General features: G+C 38.6%; 1 protein-coding gene across 7 annotated transcripts in view; it reads right to left on the reverse strand.

Annotated features, from left to right (window-relative positions):
- The window catches only part of LOC140185800 (uncharacterized), a 278,871-nt gene that overhangs the window by 16,941 nt on the left and 242,755 nt on the right, over positions 1-19,175 (reverse strand). For 4 of the 7 annotated variants that reach the window (XM_072239496.1, XM_072239493.1, XM_072239495.1 and 1 more), the window contains 8 exons: positions 18,233-18,348; positions 15,993-16,152; positions 14,045-14,182; positions 13,796-13,885; positions 10,393-10,449; positions 7,004-7,156; positions 6,347-6,423; positions 588-631 (listed from right to left, as the gene is read on the reverse strand). In XM_072239496.1, coding sequence (XP_072095597.1) covers positions 588-631; positions 6,347-6,423; positions 7,004-7,156; positions 10,393-10,449; positions 13,796-13,885; positions 14,045-14,182; positions 15,993-16,152; positions 18,233-18,348 — 835 coding nt within the window. The remainder of the gene's footprint in view (positions 1-587; positions 632-6,346; positions 6,424-7,003; positions 7,157-10,392; positions 10,450-13,795; positions 13,886-14,044; positions 14,183-15,992; positions 16,153-18,232; positions 18,349-19,175) is intronic. The other 3 variants (XM_072239494.1, XM_072239497.1, XM_072239498.1) reach the window with 3 other exon arrangements.

The following is a 19,175-nucleotide window of genomic DNA, read 5'->3' on the forward strand; positions in this document are numbered from 1 at the left end:
AACTAAATAACTAGATTCAAGAGTAAGACCTGGCAAACCTTTGCAGAGTGGTTGACCTCAGGATAAGTTTGTAGCGATGATATTGTAATCCAGTGGTAAGTTCACCAATAAGTCACACAGAGCATCCATAGATGATAGAGATAAAAGTTCACACAACTAAAGCCAAATTAGGGAAGCATTTTCTAGGCATAATCACAATTTTAGTCAACAATCCAATTCGGGGAATTAAGAAATTAACAGTAACATAGTACTTTAATTCACTGGAATTTATTTGCGCTATACCAGATTTATCCGAGGAATGATCCAGGATGAAAGATCTCAATTTGAACAACTACAATATGGTCAGAATAGCAAGGAGAACAGCGCAGCCTTGTAAAAGAGGGGAGAGTTTTTGGAATTTGTGTTTAGCTTTTCATGGATGAAGTTATGCAAGCTGAAAGCTTTTGGTTTATTTCTTAAAGCAAATGCACTGAGATGCTAAATCAGAACATCACAATTTAGATTTTGGTGAAACACCAAAATGTTTTTCATTTTAATTTCATTAACTTCACCATCTTGGATAATACAGAATAAAGAAACAATTTTACCTATCATTTGAGCAATTGTCTTCTCATATTCTGCAACAATCCGCCTGTAGACAAGAAAAGCTACAGTGAATAGACAGGACGTGCAAAGATGCTGACATACAAACTTAAAAATAATGATTTTAAGGCACAACTTCAAATTTGGTAGAGCAGATTTACAACCATCATTGAAAAAATTGCATTGGGAAAATCATTCTGAATAAGGTGCTAAGGTTGATGCTATTGAATAATGATTGAAAAAAATAGCAAAAATGTTTAATACATGTACGTTCATAACAGAATTAGACTTTTGAATATATCATAGTGAAAAACAGGTACAATGCTGTATTTGATCTTTCGGACAGGTTTGAAGTTTCTGTGAACACAACGGCCTTCAAATTGGATTACACACTTTTTTTGGTATGTTAATCATTGTCTGGGTAAAGTGCAAATCCCCAATCGGATCTTCTCCAAAAATGACTAAATTGGCAAAAGTACATTAAAACAGAACTGTGATGATTTGCACACAGAATGTTAAGCTAAAATGAAGTCCATATGATTCTAAATGGGACTCGGCTAACACAACTGCTACTAGTTCATCCTGAGTCAATGACAGGCAGGTATCAGCTAAAGATGTGTTCCCACAGCAATCAGACAGCAGCAATATGCACCATGGCTGCCATAGAAGAAGGGCTGCAGAAGAGAGGGATAATGCTCCATAATTTTCACAGAGGCATGTCATATTCCTGATCAACAAGATACAACCAGTTTGAAAATCCAGTGCACCGGCATCATAACCAAGAGAGCTGTTCGGGCATCTATCCTTGGCCAGAAGGAGTAAATCTGAAAGAAACTTCACTTAAACATCGTCTTCAAGTGAGGAATAGAAGAATGGTCACCTGCATGGGAGGGATCTTCACAAATTCAACCATGCACATTCATTCTGGGAACACAACTGAACCTGATAGATGGAGGGACCGTTGAGCAGCAATTCATCTCTGTTCATAGTGCCTGAGCTTCAAAAGCCGCATGGGATAGTAAAGCAGAAATATTACCAAGACTCTGATTTCTCGAATCGTGTTATCTTTCAGATTTTCGTTTTCTGTGCAGGTCATACCAGCGCTCTTGAAATGTGTCCTTGTTTAAGAATATGAAACATCCTTCATTACACTGAGGGAACTGACACTGGTGTGGCAACTGCATTGCTGCGGATCTTGGCCAGGCTGGGCTTGAAAGTCTACTTGTGGAGTGCCCGTAGAATGTGTACATTTGCAGTTGAATTTAGTAAACTAACACGTCCTATTCTTTTTAGCACACTCTATGAACTTCGTTAGTGGTTTGAAAAGTTTGCAGTGAGCTTAGATGTTGTACCGTCAGGTCTCCTGATGTTTGGGGAATCCTTTTAAATCAGAAGTTCCCAACCTGGGGTCCATGGACCCTTTGCTTTATGATATTGGTCCACAGCATAATAAGGTTAGGAACTTCTGCTTTAAATGGATACAAATGAAAAAGAGTAACGCATACAGATGGAGTTATACTGTGACTGACGAAAGCTTAATGAAGGTAGGAAGGAATGCCAGGTTTATGCGAGCAAGAGAAGACAACTGATATGTGACTTGCAAAGTCATTGAGTATGTATTGTACACCAGACGTATGTCAGCTGAAAGTGAATTGCACATGGAAGTACCCAAGCCAATGCACCAATAGGCACATTTTCAATTGGGAACAATTGCTAGTGAGTTCTACCACAGATAAAATTGCTTTTATGAGCTGTTTACACATAAAGAATAGGTGCCAAACAATTCAATTTTAGTTTTATCATATTCCATAAACTTAAGCTGCAAAATCTGGCCCCACAGTATTCATTTTTCAGACACTTTGATTGCCAAATGGGCTCTGACATGGCCACTCTATCCATGCACGCATATTTGTGTTATGTTGCGATATTGAGGAAGGCTGGTTCCTGCGAACCTAGTAGATAGCGGTGAGCTTTATACAGAGTTCAGATAATGATCTCAATCAATGTGCAATGCTAATTAGCAGAGTGCTGCCAAATTGAGGCTAAATATTCCAATTAATGTAACCTCTACACCTCTCACAGCTAGACATAGAGAGTTACAGTATGCAGCACAGAGACACGTCCTTCAATCCACCAGATCCACTCTGACTAACAACCACCCATTTATACTAATCCGATGTGAATCCCCTTTTCATATTCTCCCCCCCCAATTAATTACTCTTGAGCACTCTCTCAATACTCTTCTTCCATGTGACTCTGCACATGTCTGTACTTCACCACCAGATTACCTCTATAAGACAGAGGAGCAGAATTAGGCCATTCAGCCCATCATGTCCACTCCACCATTTCATCATGTCCGATCCCAGGTCCCATTCAATTCCATACACCTGCCCTCTCATCATATCCCTTGATGTCCTGACCAATCAGGAAGCTTTCACCTTCTGCTTTAAATATACCCACAGACTTGGCCTCCACCACCTTCTGTGGCAGAGCATTCCACAGATTCACCTCTCTCTGGCTAAATAAAATTCCTTCTTACTTCTGTTTTAAGGTCACCTCCCTCAATTTTGAGGCCATGCCCTCTAGCTCTGGATACCCCACCGGGGAAACATCCTCTCCACATCCACCGTATCCAGTCCTTTCAACTTTCACTAGGTTTCAATGAGATTCCCATGCATTCTTCTAAATTCCAGCGAGTACAGGCCCAAAGCTGCCAAATGCTCCTCATATGTTAACCCCTTCATCCCTAGAATCATCCTCCTGAACCTCCTCTTGGACTCTCTCCAATGACAATATATCCTTTCTGAGATAAGGCCCAAAATTGTTGACAATACTCTAAGTGCAGCCTGATTCGTGTCTTATAACACTTTAGCATTATTTCCTTGTTTTTATATTCTATTCCCCCTGAAATAACCCTTATTGCTACAGCATAGTTGGTGAAGGACTGGATGTTATGTTTTGTCACTTCAAACTATTAAACTAATTCTAAAGACACAGGTGTCCGAAATGCAGGTCTAACTTTGAGTTCACTTTAAGTCAGGGACGCATGTATCACATGGTAGCGTGATAGCGTATCCAATTCCAGTATTTATAAATATAACCCACAATGAATTATTTAAGCGAACAGGGATGTTCAGATAGAAACATCGACCAACCAATATATATATATACAAGATTACTCAAACATTACTTAAATACACACCACTGATAACCCTTCCTCAGAAAAGCAAGTGACCTTAAATAACTTTGGTGCTCATGCCAACAACTCGCAGCCAAATCTCGTTCCAGAGGACCGAAGTAACGGATGGACGGGCAACAGCAAGGCTCAGGCAGTATGGATCAAAAGTATGACCATCTTGCAAGAGTACTGCCAGCCCCTCAAGGTGGTGCCTCAGCAATCTCAGTAATTTGTTGAAAGACAAATTGCTGAAAGCTTGCATTAAGGGAAGTGGTTAGGGGAAGAAGGATCAGAGGCAACAACAGCTGAGGAAAGTGAGTGGAAGCCTGGACAGGGATGGCTCATGATGCCCTTGAAAAGCACAGAGAAATTCTGTTCTTCAAAGAGATCAAAAATATGAGATCATGAGAGATCTTGCATGAGATCAGAAGATACATTAAAGCCCTTCTCTTTAAAACCTTCTCTTCCTATTTCTGGAAGCCACAATGACAGAGTTGACTTAATTTGCTTGATATTACAATCAGATCCTTTTCACAAAATTGAAACCTGATCCACATATCTAAAGAGATTGAGGATATAAGAATATGTTGTGCAACATATACTCAGTGGCCACTTTATTAGGTACACCTGCTCATTATTGCAAATATCTAATCATTCCCCAGAAACTCAATGCATAAAAGCATGCAGACATGGTCAAGAGGTTCAGTTGTTGTTCAGACCAAACGTCAGACTGGGGAAGAAATAGGATTGAAGTGACATTGAGCATGGAATAATTGTTGGTGCTAATTAGGACGGTTTGAGTATCTCAGGAACTGCTGATCTCCTGGGACTTTTTTTACACACAGAAAATGGTGTGAAAAACAAAAGACATCCAGTGAGCAGCAGTTCTGTGGGTGAAAACGCTTTGTTAATGAGAGAGATCAGAGGAGAATGGCCAGACTGATTCAAGCTGACAGGAAGGTGGCGGTAAGTGAAATAACCACACATAACAACAGTGGTGCAGGAGAGCATCTCTGAACACACAAAACATCAAACCCTGGAGTGGATGAGCTGCAGCAGCAGCAAAGTATGAACACAGACTCAGTGGCCACTTTATTAGGTATAAGAGTTACCTAATAAACTGGCCACTGAGTATATAATCCAAATTTTACAAAAACTAAAAAATGTCCAACTAAAATCATAAACACAAGAAAATCTGCAGATGCTAGAAATCCAAAGTAACACACACCAAATGCTGGAGGAACTCAGCAGGTCAGGTAGCATCAAGAAGTTTGTGTCACTGAAGTCATTAAATATTAAAATTAAAAATACTAATGAATGGTGCCTCTAAAGGTAATCACTAAAAGGTTTAAACTCATGGGTGAAAGTAACTGAAATTTCTTACAAATGTGGTTATGCTTCTAACATTGATGACTTAAATCATTTTAATAGAAGGAGCTTTTTACCACCCCATGGTCCTCCACATCCAGCATATAATTCTCTGTAACTTTACCATTTCCAACACTAACACATCTTTCTGTCCTCTTCTCTCTGCTTTCCACAGGGGGCGCTCTTTATGTGACTACCTTGTACACTCATCTTTACCCGTTGATCTGCCCTTTGGCTATTATTCCTGCAATCGTGACAAGCACCACACTGCCCCTACACCTCCCTTCTCACCACCAACAGGAGCCCCAGGCTCTGCTTTTAAGGCAGGTGAAACTTCACTTGCGAGCGTCAGGCCCATCTATTGTATGCTCCCAGTGCAGCCTCCTCTACATTGCTGAAACCCGAGATAGACTGCGGGCCGCTTTGTCAAGCACCTTTGCTCTGTTTCCCACAAAATACAGGACATCCTCGGATCTGACAATTTCTTTCCATTTCTCATTCCCATTCTGATATGTCGTCTATGGCTTCTTCTACTACCACGATGTGGCCAAACTCAGGTTGGAGGAGCAACACCTCGTATTCTGATGGCGTGAACATCGATTTCTCTCAGTTTCCACTATTTTCCCTCTCCCCACCCCATTCCCCATTCTGGTTACCCTCTCATTCCTTCTCTTTTCCTCACCTCCTGCTCCTTCCCTTTCTCCCATGGTCCGCTGTCCTCTCCCATCAGATTCCTTCATCATCAGCCCTTTAACTCTTCCACCTATCACCTTGCAACTTCTTACCATGTCCCACCCCCCCGACACACCTATCACCTCCCAGCTTACACAGCTTCTCCTCCCTCCACCTCCTTATTCTGGCTTTTACTTCCCTTCCAGTCTTGGTGAAAGCTCTTGGCCGAAATGTTGTTTACTCCCCTCTATAGATACTGCCTGACTTGCTGAGTTCCTCCTGCATTTTGTGCATATTGTTATAGAATGGGTGGCTAATTTCTTCATGGCCTCTACTAATTTACTTTCATTGCCGTATAAGCTCAACCATCAAGTCTTTTCTGGGGTCATACTTGAAATTTATAATATAATTCAAAGCCCCCAGAGATATTATGGCTCGGTCTGCATGGATAATGTTTCTTGACAGAGGATTATCCACTTAATTTTCGAGAGGCTACTATAATCATCATAACAGAATTCCAAGACACCCAGATTCATATCAACCCACCTCATCTCAACAACTTCTTGCTTACTTTCGTCATATTTCCTTTTCCATTCTGCTGCTTCCCTTTCTTTTTCAACAATCTGAAACAATGAAAGGAACACACACCAACGTGAACCAATCTGAGAAAAGCACGAGTAGGTTAAAACAAGCTGGTTATACCAATAAATGTACAGAAATAAAATGAAAGGGAGCAATAAACAAATTAATAAACTTAATTATTTTAGCCACTTAAAAAGCTTTGTCAAATAGATTCAGTTGTTTTAATTTGGCAAAAGATATTAGGACTGTTTCTGTAAAAAGCCAAACAGTGTAGTAGTTAGCACAATGTTTTACAGCACCAGAGACCCGGGTTCAGTCCCAGCACTGCCTGTAAGGAGTTTGTACTTTCTTCCTGTGACCTTGTGGGTTTCCTCCAGGTGATCTGGTTTCCTCCCACAGTCCCAAGACGTTCTGGTTAGTAGGTTAATTGGTCATTATAAACTGTCCCCTGATTAGGCTTGGGTAAAATTGGGGGATTGCTGGGCAGCACGACTCGAACGGCCAGAAGGGCCTATTCTGTGCTGTATCTCAATAAATAAATCCATAATAGATATCAACCATATGAATAGACAGAGAGATACAAACCCAAGCAGAATAGTTTACTTAAGAATGGACGATTACCTCCTCCCTAGCTGCCCTCAGAGCAGAATCCAAATCTCTTTGGTTGTAGTGATGTCCATCTGCTAGAGAATCCTCCACTTCACTGTCACCAGTTCTGGAGTAGAGTGCACTTTTTGTGATGGGAGTGTCCATTAATGGTGTACTGTCTCTTTGCTAGAGCAGGTGTAAAATGCAAAAAAAAAAAAAATTGATATAGGATTACAGTGAATTACTTTTGACCTAGAAGCTGCGAAAAAGAAGTACTCGCTTGCAAGGTCAAATTTCCAAAACGCTCTGTTTAGTTTAAACTAATGGTTTGATTTAAATTAACTTTAGGTTCACAGGGTTGCAAAAATTCTCCTGAAATACATCAGCGAAAGGAAAGCATGTTGGGTAATTCATAATGAAATGTCAGAAATTATATGTAGAAAAGTGAGAACTTCAATTTAATTCAGAGTCAAGCAATTGCAGAAATTATTTATAAGAATAATGACAGCATACATCAAATTCAGTAACAACATGTCTATTCCCCATCTGATCATCTGTTGCTTAACAAATCAAAAAACAAAATAGCTACCTTTCTACAATTAGTAGTTTTTTGTACATATTGCCCTAATGAGTCTCTGCTGCCATCTCGACAACAGCTAAACAGTACTTACCGAGAGACATTTGCAGGATCTATGTTATTCTGGTAAGCAGAGCAATTCGAAAGCATGACTATTTATTAGCTAAAATGGAATGTCATTTTTTTCTCTATCAAGTTACTCATTAATTCAGAGCCAACAGAAAGCTGTTCACCTTTTGGAATCACGCAAATTTTTGTATAAAACTTGGAATTTTTTTACTCTTTCATGCTTGGCCTGCAGAACCAGAGAAGTGCATGAAAACATAAATTTCTATACCTTTGACTTACATTAAAGATTCACCAAAGAACACTTAAAGGAAAATTTCGACATTTCAGATGTCAGTCCATGGCCTCCTCTACTGCTGCGATGAGGCCACACTCAGGTTGGAGGAGCAACACCTCATATTCCGTGTGCGTAGCCTCCAACCTGATGGCATGAACTTCGATTTCTCGAACTTCCGGTAATTGCCCCCACTTCACCATTCCCCATTCCTGGTCTCTCTCTCACCTTATCTCCCTTTCTGTTCATCAACTCCCTATGGTGCTCCTCCCCCTTCCCTTTCTTCCATGGTCTTCGACCCTCTCCTTTCAGATTCCCCCTTCTTCAGTCCTTTATCTCTTTCAGCAATCAACGTCCCAGCTTGTTACTTCATCGCTCCCCCTCTCCCAGTTTCACCTATGACCTACCACCTTGTACATCTTCCAGCCCTCCCCCGCCTTCTTACTCTGACGTGTCACCTTTTTCTCCAGTCCTGATGAAGGGTCTCAGCCCAAAATGTCAACTGTTTATGGTTTTCCATAGTTGCTGCCTGGCCTGCTGAGTTCCTAAAGCATTTTGTGTGTATTGCTAAAATAAAGACATTGTTTCCTACCTCGAAGTGCCATTAGCATATTTCCAAAGATTCAAAAATGTATTTTATATGAAATAAATTTTTGAGTAGAAGGAAACATACTATTGGCATTTAGAGAAAGGAAGCAATACTTTGTCTTAATTTAAATGCAATTTCATGAATCTTCAATTAAGACAAAATATTGCTTCTTAAATTGCTGAAAGGAAGTTTAAAGTAATATTTATATTTTATTTCACCTTTAAAAACTTGTAAGACTGTGAATATACAGTAATTAATTTACAAATTGAGTATTTATTGAAGCAACTGGTCTTATAAGTGTATGCTGTAGATACCGTGTACTAAATCAGTATGCTGACAGGAGATATAATTAGCAATGCTTAGAAAATACCACAGTCTTAATGGCTGATAAATGCAAGATTGTTTTTTGTTTCCCCCAGGGAGCATTAGTTTTTCTGCCGCATGAGAAATCAATGTGAAGCCAATAGTGAGGAGAAAGAAAAAAAGACTCAATTTTGTTTTACTCCAACGCCTCAGAGAAAGGATTCTAAACACATCTGTCCTGTTTATATCAATGGAATGGAATGGAGAAGGGGGGAATCTCATTGAGATCTACTGAATATCGAAAGGCCTAGATAGAATACACATAAGGAGGAAGCTTCCAGTAGTGGGAGAATCTAAGACTAAAGGGCTAGCCTTACCATACCAGGATGCCCCTTTAGAACAGAGGTGAGGATGAATTTCTTAAGCCAGAAAGTGGTAAATCTGTGGAACTCATTGCCACAGACAACTCTGGAGGACAAATTATTAAAGTGAAGGTTGATTGGTACTTAATTAGTAAGGGTGTCTGTGGTAAACCATATATATATGTTGTAACTCGGTTACCCGTCTGGACACACACCTCTGCTGACTGCCCCTGTGACTCCTCCCACAGAGTCCTGTATAAAGGTGTTCACCTTGCCCCTCCCCCTCAGTCCGAGGGCAGACACTCACTGTGGAGGTCGTATTGTACAGCGAATAAAAGCCTTTCAGTATTTTACCAAACCTCAGTCTTTTGGAGTAATTGAAGGTGCTTCAGTGTCAAAGGTTATAGGGAGAAGGCAGGAGAGGGAAAATAAATTAGCCATGATCGAATGGGGAGCAGACTCAATGGGCCAAATGGCCTAATTCTGCTTCTATGTCAATGGTCTTAAAAACTCATTCACAATCAAGTCAAATATCCACTCTACATTCAAATTGAATGCACTCAGAAAATAAAAGTAAAACATTTGACATTGCACTGCATGATATTTTCATGGATAGAATACTGAGAAATAAAAGAAAAAGAGTAAACAAATAAATAATTCCGTCAATGCTACAACCTCAAACTGCTAATTAAGACCCTTTGTTTTTCTGCTTTGACACATTCAGAATTTTTCACATCTGGTTTGTGTTCACAAATAAACTATGAAATTATTTAGAATACATAAAATATAACCCAAAGAAATTATTGAATATCAATCTGCACCTCATTTTCACATGTTCGTTAGAAAATTAAGATAAAGTTCTCAAAGCTGTCCAGACTTGCACATGTTCAGCATTCACTAAAACCATCTGTAAGTTACAATTCTAAATTAAGCCAAACGAAAGCTGCAACATGATTAAAAACAGTTTCAACATCCTTATAAATTCTGCACTATGTAGTTATTTGGTGAAAGTATTCCTCTAATTAATGTCTCTGGCCTTAAAGTGATTCTTGAGAAATATTTAGCTGTTATCATATACAGAATTCCAGAAGTTTTTTCTTAGCTAGCTATTCTTAAAATTCATTCACCAATTTGTACATACGTTTCGTGGAACGAAACAGATTATTTCCAATTGCTGTAAGCATTGATATGATTACAAAATGTTATCAAACATATTACTAATACTGGGGAAGGTCCTAATCTAACTCTTACTTGTGAATGTGAACCAGAAATGGCCCTTTGTCTTCGGGCTGCACTCCTCCCTCTGATCTGTGAGCATGCAGACAAGTGAAAGAAACTTAAGAAAGTAAAATAGCAACTAAACTTCAGATTAACCTTGATAATAACTGTGCGTTGGCTATTCCTAACGTTTATAAAAAATAAAATCAGTATTCACTTCACTTATATTTTATACTTAAATAAATATTAGCTCTTTGGCAATTTCTGTCATATTGTCAAAAGGCTTGGGGTGTTTCAAAGGTATCTTGAAAATCCAATGTGTTTTGAATTTCACCTTCTCACCACATTAATAAAGTGTGACACTGGAAATGAGAAAATATCTATTATGCACACTAAAGTGTTCTTAATTTATTGCACAAAGACTAAAATTTATTTCACATAATTTTAGGATATTCTAGTTGCATACTAACTTAATAATCAGTTTGTTAATTATGTTTCTATACAAATGCTCTTGTGAATATAGTGATTTTTTTAAATATATTGGGCCTTGATACATTTATCTTGATTCAGAAATAAACCCTGTCACACAGCAAGAGACTTTCAGCTGTAGTAATCCTAAACAGGAATAGTTGATGATTCCTATTGGAGCTGCACTCAGTCACCTCTTAATGACACCATCTGGTATGGAGGGGACATTGCACAGAATCAGAAAAATCTGCAGAAAGTTGTAAACTCTGCCAGCTTCCTCATGGGCACTAGCCTCCCCAGCATCCAGGACACCCTCACAAGGAGGTGTCTCAAAAAAGCAGTATCCATCATTTACCCATCATCCAAGACATGCCCTCTTCTCATTGCTACCATCAAGGAGGAGGTACAGGAGCCTGAAGACACACACTCAGTGATTCAGGAACAGCTTCTTTCCCTCCACCATCAGATTTCTGAATGGACATTAAACCCAAGAACACCAACTCAGTATTTATTTTCCATCTCTTTTTGCACTATTTAATTCATTTAATTTTCTTTCTTTATATATACCTACTATAATTTATATTTTTTATTATTATGTATTGCACTGTACTGCTGATGCAAAGCAATAAATTTCATGACATATGCCAGTGATATTAAATCTGATTCTGACTCTTGACTTTCATTTGACCAGCTGTTGTTTAGGCACACTTCAGTTTTACATGGTATATCATTTAGACTAAAAGGATCAGACACACAATAGTGCTTACTCTTAATTTCCTGGCAACTCGGGTATCTTAATCAAGTTTTCCCATTGTTGCTGCCACCTAATTTCACCAAATTCAATTTCCATCTCTATCCTTTAGCAGGTCATCACAAGCCATTCCCATTTCTCATTCACTTTAAGGAAAATATTAGAGAGGTGTGCTTTGATAAGTACTTTTAGCAGTCACAATCATGATGGGATAATATCAGCCTCACAAAGAACATTTGTTCAGTTAACAAGGTTTCTTTCTCTCTCCTACAACTGTGTGGTGAACAACTCCTAATAATGTGAATTCTGCACATTTTTAACTTTGCACCCTGAAGATTGTCAGAAAGTCAGGAATGACTGGAAAATATCAAAATGAACCTAGTGGAGGCATGCACAGATGATTGATTTAAGAACTGATTGAACTTATTTCTAAATTATAGCAACAAATAATTATAGCAAATACAATTCCTCAGAGCTCTCAAATGGCCTCCTTCAGATGCGAGGACAGGCTCTTGAGAATTCATTGGTATTGGAAGTGATCTTTAACTCTGTTGCCTGCACAATAACCTGATGGAGTACGCTGTCCACCCGTTTTAGGAGGGTACTGTACTCAAATGGAATGAAAATGAAAACTGATAAGCGAAATTTAATTGGGATTGTATCCATGCTGAATTGCGCCTATGTGAAAATTCTGCCAGGAATCTGTTATAGAATTTGTTTCCCTGTTGAAGATCAGGAAGAATCTGTTTCCATGTTGCACGGAGTTAAATGGGACTACCTGAACTCATTCTATTTAACTACGTTTGGCCCACATCCCTCTAAACCTCTCCTATCCATGGACCTGTACGAATGCCTTTGAAACTTTGCAAGAGCTGTAATTGTTCACACCTCTGCCACTTCCTCTGGCAGCCTTTTCCACGTTCCCGGCACCTTTTGTGTAAAAATCTTGCCCGCCGTACTCCCTTTAAAACTTTCCGCTCTTACATCATACCTATGCCCTCCAATTTTAGACTCTCCTACACTGGGAATAAGATTCTGATTGCCCATCTTATCTATGCCTTGTGATTTTATAAACCTCTCTTAAGTCAGTCCAAAGTCTCTTTTGCTCCAGGGAAGATATTCCCAGCTGATCCAGTCTCTACTCATAACTAAATCCTTCCAGTCCCAACAATATCCTTTTGAAACTCTTCTGTGCCCTTTCTAGCATAATCACATCTTTCCTATGGTATGGCATCCAGAACTAAGAGATTAGATTAGAGCTTTATTTATCATACTTACATCAAAGCTTAGAGTGAAATACGTCACTTGCGTCAGTGGCCAGCATACTGAGGGCACATTGTGCTGGGGGCGATCCATAAGTGTTGCCACACTTCGGGTGTTAACATAGCACAACAAAAAAGCACTAACCCTAAACCTAATTGTACGCCTTTGGAATGTGGGAGGAACCCAGAAAAAAACCCACATGATTACAGGAAGAACATACAAACCCTTATAGACAACAGCGGGAACTGAACCACCAATCAAGTCCATCTACCACCCATTAACACATGTTACATTAATCCCATATTTTTATTCCCACACTCTTCTATCAGTTCCCCTCAAGTTCTACACAATAAGGTCGTTATTTCTAGTGACCAATTATTCTACCAACCACTTGGTACAGGAGAGGAAAACGGGCAAATGAAGGAAGCCCACACAGTCACAGGGAGAATGGGCCAACTCCACAAGGGCAGCTCAAGGTGAGGATTGAATCCACATCTCCGGGCACCGTTGAGCCACTGCGTTCCTTTTACATTCAATTTCAAAACTAATTTTCCCATCAAGTTTCTAATGGCGTGTCAATCCAACCACTGTTCTGTTTGCAGGAGGCCAGAAGGAAGTTTGGGATAAGTCCAGTGTGCAATGTGCCATGCTAAATTTGCTACTCTGAATTTATTTAATTTGTACGGTCACAGTCGATTTCCTGGGGTAGAAAGCCCAAGGGAAGTATCACATTAAAACCTAAAAGAGAGTATGATAGGTAACACCATATCCAAGCATGCAATCAAGAGGTTAACATTTATCATCAGTACATTAGGGACGTATATGGGAGGGGCTCATTCGAAAAGTAGATAAGGTCACTAAGACATGCTTAAAACAATATGATGCTTTTGACTAAATTAGTTCACACACTAGCCAATACACTACAAACATAACACTCCAGGCATTATGCGATACCTCATAATCTAAGGAGCTGCTGGGAGAGTTGGATATCTGTTTGGCTAGCTTCAGTGCTTCTATCCTCATGGCTGCATACACTAGCTCTTCCTGCCATTGAACAGAACAGGAGCAATCCGTAGAAAAGCAATAGTGGAAAAAAAATAGTGTGAGACTTTGACCATGTTGGTGAACAAACAGAACTGGATATGAAAATGAATGCAAACACAAATAGAGATGATTAATTATGAAATGATTTTCTGTACAAACCTGTAACTTGCTCGCAAACACTGAAGGGTTTTTTTCAGCGGTGTCAGGTTGCAGATAGTCAAGCTCATCTACTTCTGTGTGTCCTACAATCCTACTTAACAAGGCATCTGCAGAGGCAACTGGCTCCTCAGGAGTTGACTGCGCAGAAGGGTGGCAAGGTGCAATGTTTCAGGAACAAGCATTTTTTGTATCCTAACCCTATAAACATTCTTAATCATGGGTGACTTATACTTAAAGTAACAAAGGACACTTCCCTCAAGTTGGAAATCATTTCCCTCCTTCAAAAGTTATTACCACGACCAATCAGTTTTCGAAAGTCAATTTCCAAATTTGATTTCTATATTGCTTAAAGGTTCAAGTTGTAAACAAAATATATTGTTACATTCACTCTAAATGTACATATTCTATTCTTCTTCTGTCACATGTTACGGAACGTTCTAAATGTCACCATGTCACCATTGACCTGGGATAAATTTGGAAAACATAACCTTTATAAAATTTGCCAGAAAGAAGTCTGGTTTTGGTTCATGTGTTTCCTGTGATACCTTTGTATGTGAAAGAGAATACTTAATGCACCGTAAAGGAGTAAACCGTTCAATAAGACCACTTAATTATATTGGACCATAATGGACAATTATTATTGCAGCTGAAGTGGAGGGGGTTCGGAAGAAAGGTATTGAACTTTATTAGTGGGCTTCCAACCCAGTAATGGCCCATGAGGAGCTATTTGTCTGATCAGTGCCCAACATTACTGGCTCCGAGGCCTAAGATAAAAACAGAAAGTGTGGGGAGTATCCAACAGATTTGGCCACATCTATGCGAGGAGAAACAGAATCGATGCCTTAGGTTAAAGTCTATACTGTTGAAGGATCTTTAACCCAAAACATTAACTGTTTCTCTTCCCACAGCTATGGCCTGGCTTGCAAAGCAGTTCTAGCATTTTCTGCCTTTATTTCAGACTTCCAAAATCTACAGTTTATTTTTAACATTCACTTTCCTGAAACTAACTTCCCTGACACTGCTAAAAGGTGAGTCCTGCAGGAAAGGCATAAACTGATGTGTGTCTGATGTCAAATGTCACATCACCTGTTCAAATGTGGCTTAGGCCAGGAAGTGTCTATTCCTATTTTTAGAGAACTGTGATTTGAGCCAGAAATGGACATTGTGTTTTACTCTACTATAAATACATTTTCATCATTTAGACAGAAATAAAATTCCCTAAGTGATCTAATTTTGACGTTGTGCTTTCGAGATTGAAAAATAAATGAAGGAATGTCCGAGAATGAGGGTGCATTTGATTCATGCCTGATATAGACAGAAAAGTAAAGGAAGGAGAAAATAATTGGTGAGAAAAAGGGAGACAAAACAGAAAATTTAAAAATCTATATGAAAATTTTCCAGTATATTCTATGAAACTGAATGCTATCTTAGAGAAACAGTCTCCACAATCTAAGCTTTTTATTGCCTAAGTTAAAACAATTGGTTGCCGCAGTTTAAAAAGGTACGACTGATTTTAATTATCAGCTCTATAATTCTCTGGTAAATTTATGTCTAAAGATATCATTGTTGGTAAGTGCATTCTTTGCAGTATTTCCCATTCAAATGTGACCTTAAAACAAGTATATTTGATAAAAATTTAATAATGATGAAGATGAAATGGTTAGTGGTGATAAAACGAGGACTTCTATTCCTCAATATTTTTCTATAGTCTCAACATAAATAATAACCTGCATTACTGCCTCACTTCCTGGCATTACTAAACTATTAAAAAAAACTTACCTATGAGGTACAAACCTATTTGTATCCGGGAATTATTGTACTGTTGGGAACTTATGGTTCATTGTGTAACTATTTCGCATTGAATATGAGTGCTTCATTAGAGACACAAGAAGTATAAAATATTAGCAACAGCAATTCTTTTATAACTTGTGTTGAGAAAAGTACCCACCATATCGGACTTTGCAGAAGATGAGCTCAAGGAATCCCCATCTTTTGGTTTATCTGGTGAATGTAAATGTGCTTCCTGGCTGGGAGCCAAGGGTCGTGTACCTGAAAGCTTATTTGCAGCAGAAGATAGCACACCATCTTCTACATCATCTAAACTTGATCTGAAAATCACAATATAATTCGTCATTAAATATACTGCAGGAAACTTGTAACATATTTTAAGGAAAAGAACATCTCTAACAATATTCAATGTAAGTTGCAAATGCAGTTCAAGTCTAAATACAGGAAATCAGATGCTTAACATTGCAAAAAATGTAATAGCAGAGTAATATCACACAGAGATCATTGTTCTTTCTCATAAATAAGTATATGATACTACATACATGATACACTTTGCATAAATGATCATAATAGGAATTAAAAGATCTCCTGTGGACCATTGCTGGTTTCAATATGTATGCTTGGCTCTAAACTCTGTCTCTCTGTTTCTCTACTTCCTCAGTCCTGAACAATTTCATTCAAATCCATCATCTTCATTCCAAATGCAAAATCTTGTTCCCTCTCCAATAATTCTATACCATTTCAGCTTCCTGACTCAGCTTCATTTTTTGCAAACCCGCATCGATTTTGGCACTGGTCTATGATTCGAATTTGTTATCTTCACTATCATAAAGATCCCAACTTCTACTTTTGTAATGTTGAATATCTAGTCCTGTCTTAATCTATCCATTACTGAAATTTACATCTTTGCCTTTAGTCCAGCCTCATTATTCAAATGGTCCCCAAGTTCTGTTATTCTCTCAAAACTTAATTAAATTCAAAACCCTGTTAACCCTGATCAAGGTTAACAGGTATGGAAGAGCTTTCCATAATTCAATAAAATGCAAATGAATGAAATATGAGCAATTCAACCAAAGTGTTTAGAAATTCCAATTACCAAATCAAATAGTTATGAGGAAATAATATTAATTCCAGATGCACTTAAGAAGCTTTATTAACTGTAGACAAATATATTTATTACTACAGTGGGAATAAATTTTTAGATAACTAGGCTGTGTTTGGAGTGATTCTTGACAAGGAAGATTACTGGAATTAGGAAGAAATACATGTAGAGTTGATACATGGTGGTGGTTATATAGAATGAGCTGCTAGAAGGAACTGTAGAAGCAGGTACAAATACCACGTTTGAAAGACATTTAGACAGTACATTGCTAAGAAAGGTTTAGGACAGGGTTCCCAAACTTTCTTATGCCCTAAGCAAGAGATCTATCGACCCCAGGCTGGGAACCCCAGGTTTAGAGGGATTTGGGACAAATACAGGAAAATGAGACGAACTCAGGTGGTCAACTTGGTCCACTGGATCAAGTTGAACCAAAGGGCCTGTTTCCAAGCTGTATATCTCTGTGACTCAATGACAATCAGATCAGCCAAGATCTTATTGAACAGGAGAAGCTGCAAGGGGCCAGGTGGCCTACCCCTCTTCTTAACTCATAACTCCTTATTGTACTCATGAACTATTCTCATGAGCCATTAACTGAGACAATCTTCAACTTTGTTATTTTTGCAAGTTGCCTGTGCTCCTTGAGCAATCACAGACAACTCAATGATTGGAGAACACAGAAAATCAATTGCCTGCACAGTGGACGTAGACAAAACAGAAAAAATCCGGAGGAGGTCAGCAACAGCAGCAGTATATTTCTGGGCTGAGCACATTCTTTAAATCAGTTACACAGATGTTTTGCTTTGAACAAATGGAGAGATCGAACTGTTCTTCTTCTGGATCCCATATACAACTATTGTGCAACCTGCAACCTGCGTCCAACAGCACTTCAAAATAATGTTCGACTCACAATCAAAGTAGAATTAAGTTTGAAATGAGCACTGCTGGGTTATTTGAAGTCTCATTCATAAAACAACTTAGCCAGTGAGATTTATTTAACTAAAAAAACAACTCTGCAAAGTTCTCTAGGAAGACAAAAAAAATCACTCTGGGTTTTAATACTGTCAGACTTCATAATTTCTCAAGAAATTTAGTCTCAATGATTTTACTATGAAAGAAGGGTGTTACAAGGAATCATTATGGTTAAAAATAGTTTTTTTTTAAAACTTTCATCAAAACATAATTTGGGGGAAAGTTAATATAAGCAATTTAAAAGATGCAGCTGTTCAGAAAACAAATCAGAGTGCTACATTTAATTTTCCTATTCAAGCATTATTGAAAGGAAGATTTTGAATACATACCCTGAACAAGAGGTGGCTGAAACAGATAATCTGACTGGAGGACAATTTATTGGACTTTCTTTCAGAGAATCGATCTTTAAATACATGGACTGTTTTTTTGCATTTGTGTCATGATGCTAAAAGAGAAAGAAAACAAAATAATATTGATTCCTTGCTAGTCTCCCACAAAAGTTCAAGGATGCACAAGGTCAGTACCTGGGAATCTATCCACCATAATGTGCTGTAAGGCTGCAAATATCTCCTCCCTGGTAATAGGAATGTCCTCCAAAACATTTCTTGAGCAACCACAATTTTCTCTTCGACAAATACCAAGGAGAAATATTTGTTAAAAATGCCACCAAACTCCAGGGGTTAAGGAGATCTACTCTCTCTCTAGCCATCTTTTTAGAAACTCTTGGGATTTTCAATAATCTTAACTGCCAGTTCCATCTCGTAACTTTTCTTTGTTCTCCTGATACCCTTTTTCAGAGTATTCTTAATTTTTTTTTTACATTCATCAAGGAATTCACTCAATCCTGACATTCTAATCCCAATGTATGGGATTCTTTTTTTTTGACCAGAGCCTCAATATCTCTCATGTGCCAAGGTTCCCTAACCTTGTCAGGTTTACTCTTCACTCAGACAGGAACATGCTGCTTCTAGATACTTGCTAACACACCAAAAGCTACTTGTAACGTCTCCCTTTCCTTTCAACCTATATGGCTTCACTGACTGAGTCCTCAATACTGTCATCTCTACGTACAGCAGTCACATCCTCCCTTATCAAAAAAGCTACAATCCGTCCTTGCCATAGTCAGTGACAGGCCTTCGTCACACCTGTCACATCTGTATCTTAGAACACTGAGCTGCCAATCCTGCTCTTCTCTCAGCCATGTTTCTGTTATGGCTATAAATTCCAAGTCCTCTGAGCCTATCCATGTTCTAAGTTTGTCTGCCTTACCTC

Source organism: Mobula birostris, chromosome 21 (genome assembly GCF_030028105.1).
Source record: "Mobula birostris isolate sMobBir1 chromosome 21, sMobBir1.hap1, whole genome shotgun sequence".
NCBI lineage: Eukaryota > Metazoa > Chordata > Chondrichthyes > Myliobatiformes > Myliobatidae > Mobula > Mobula birostris.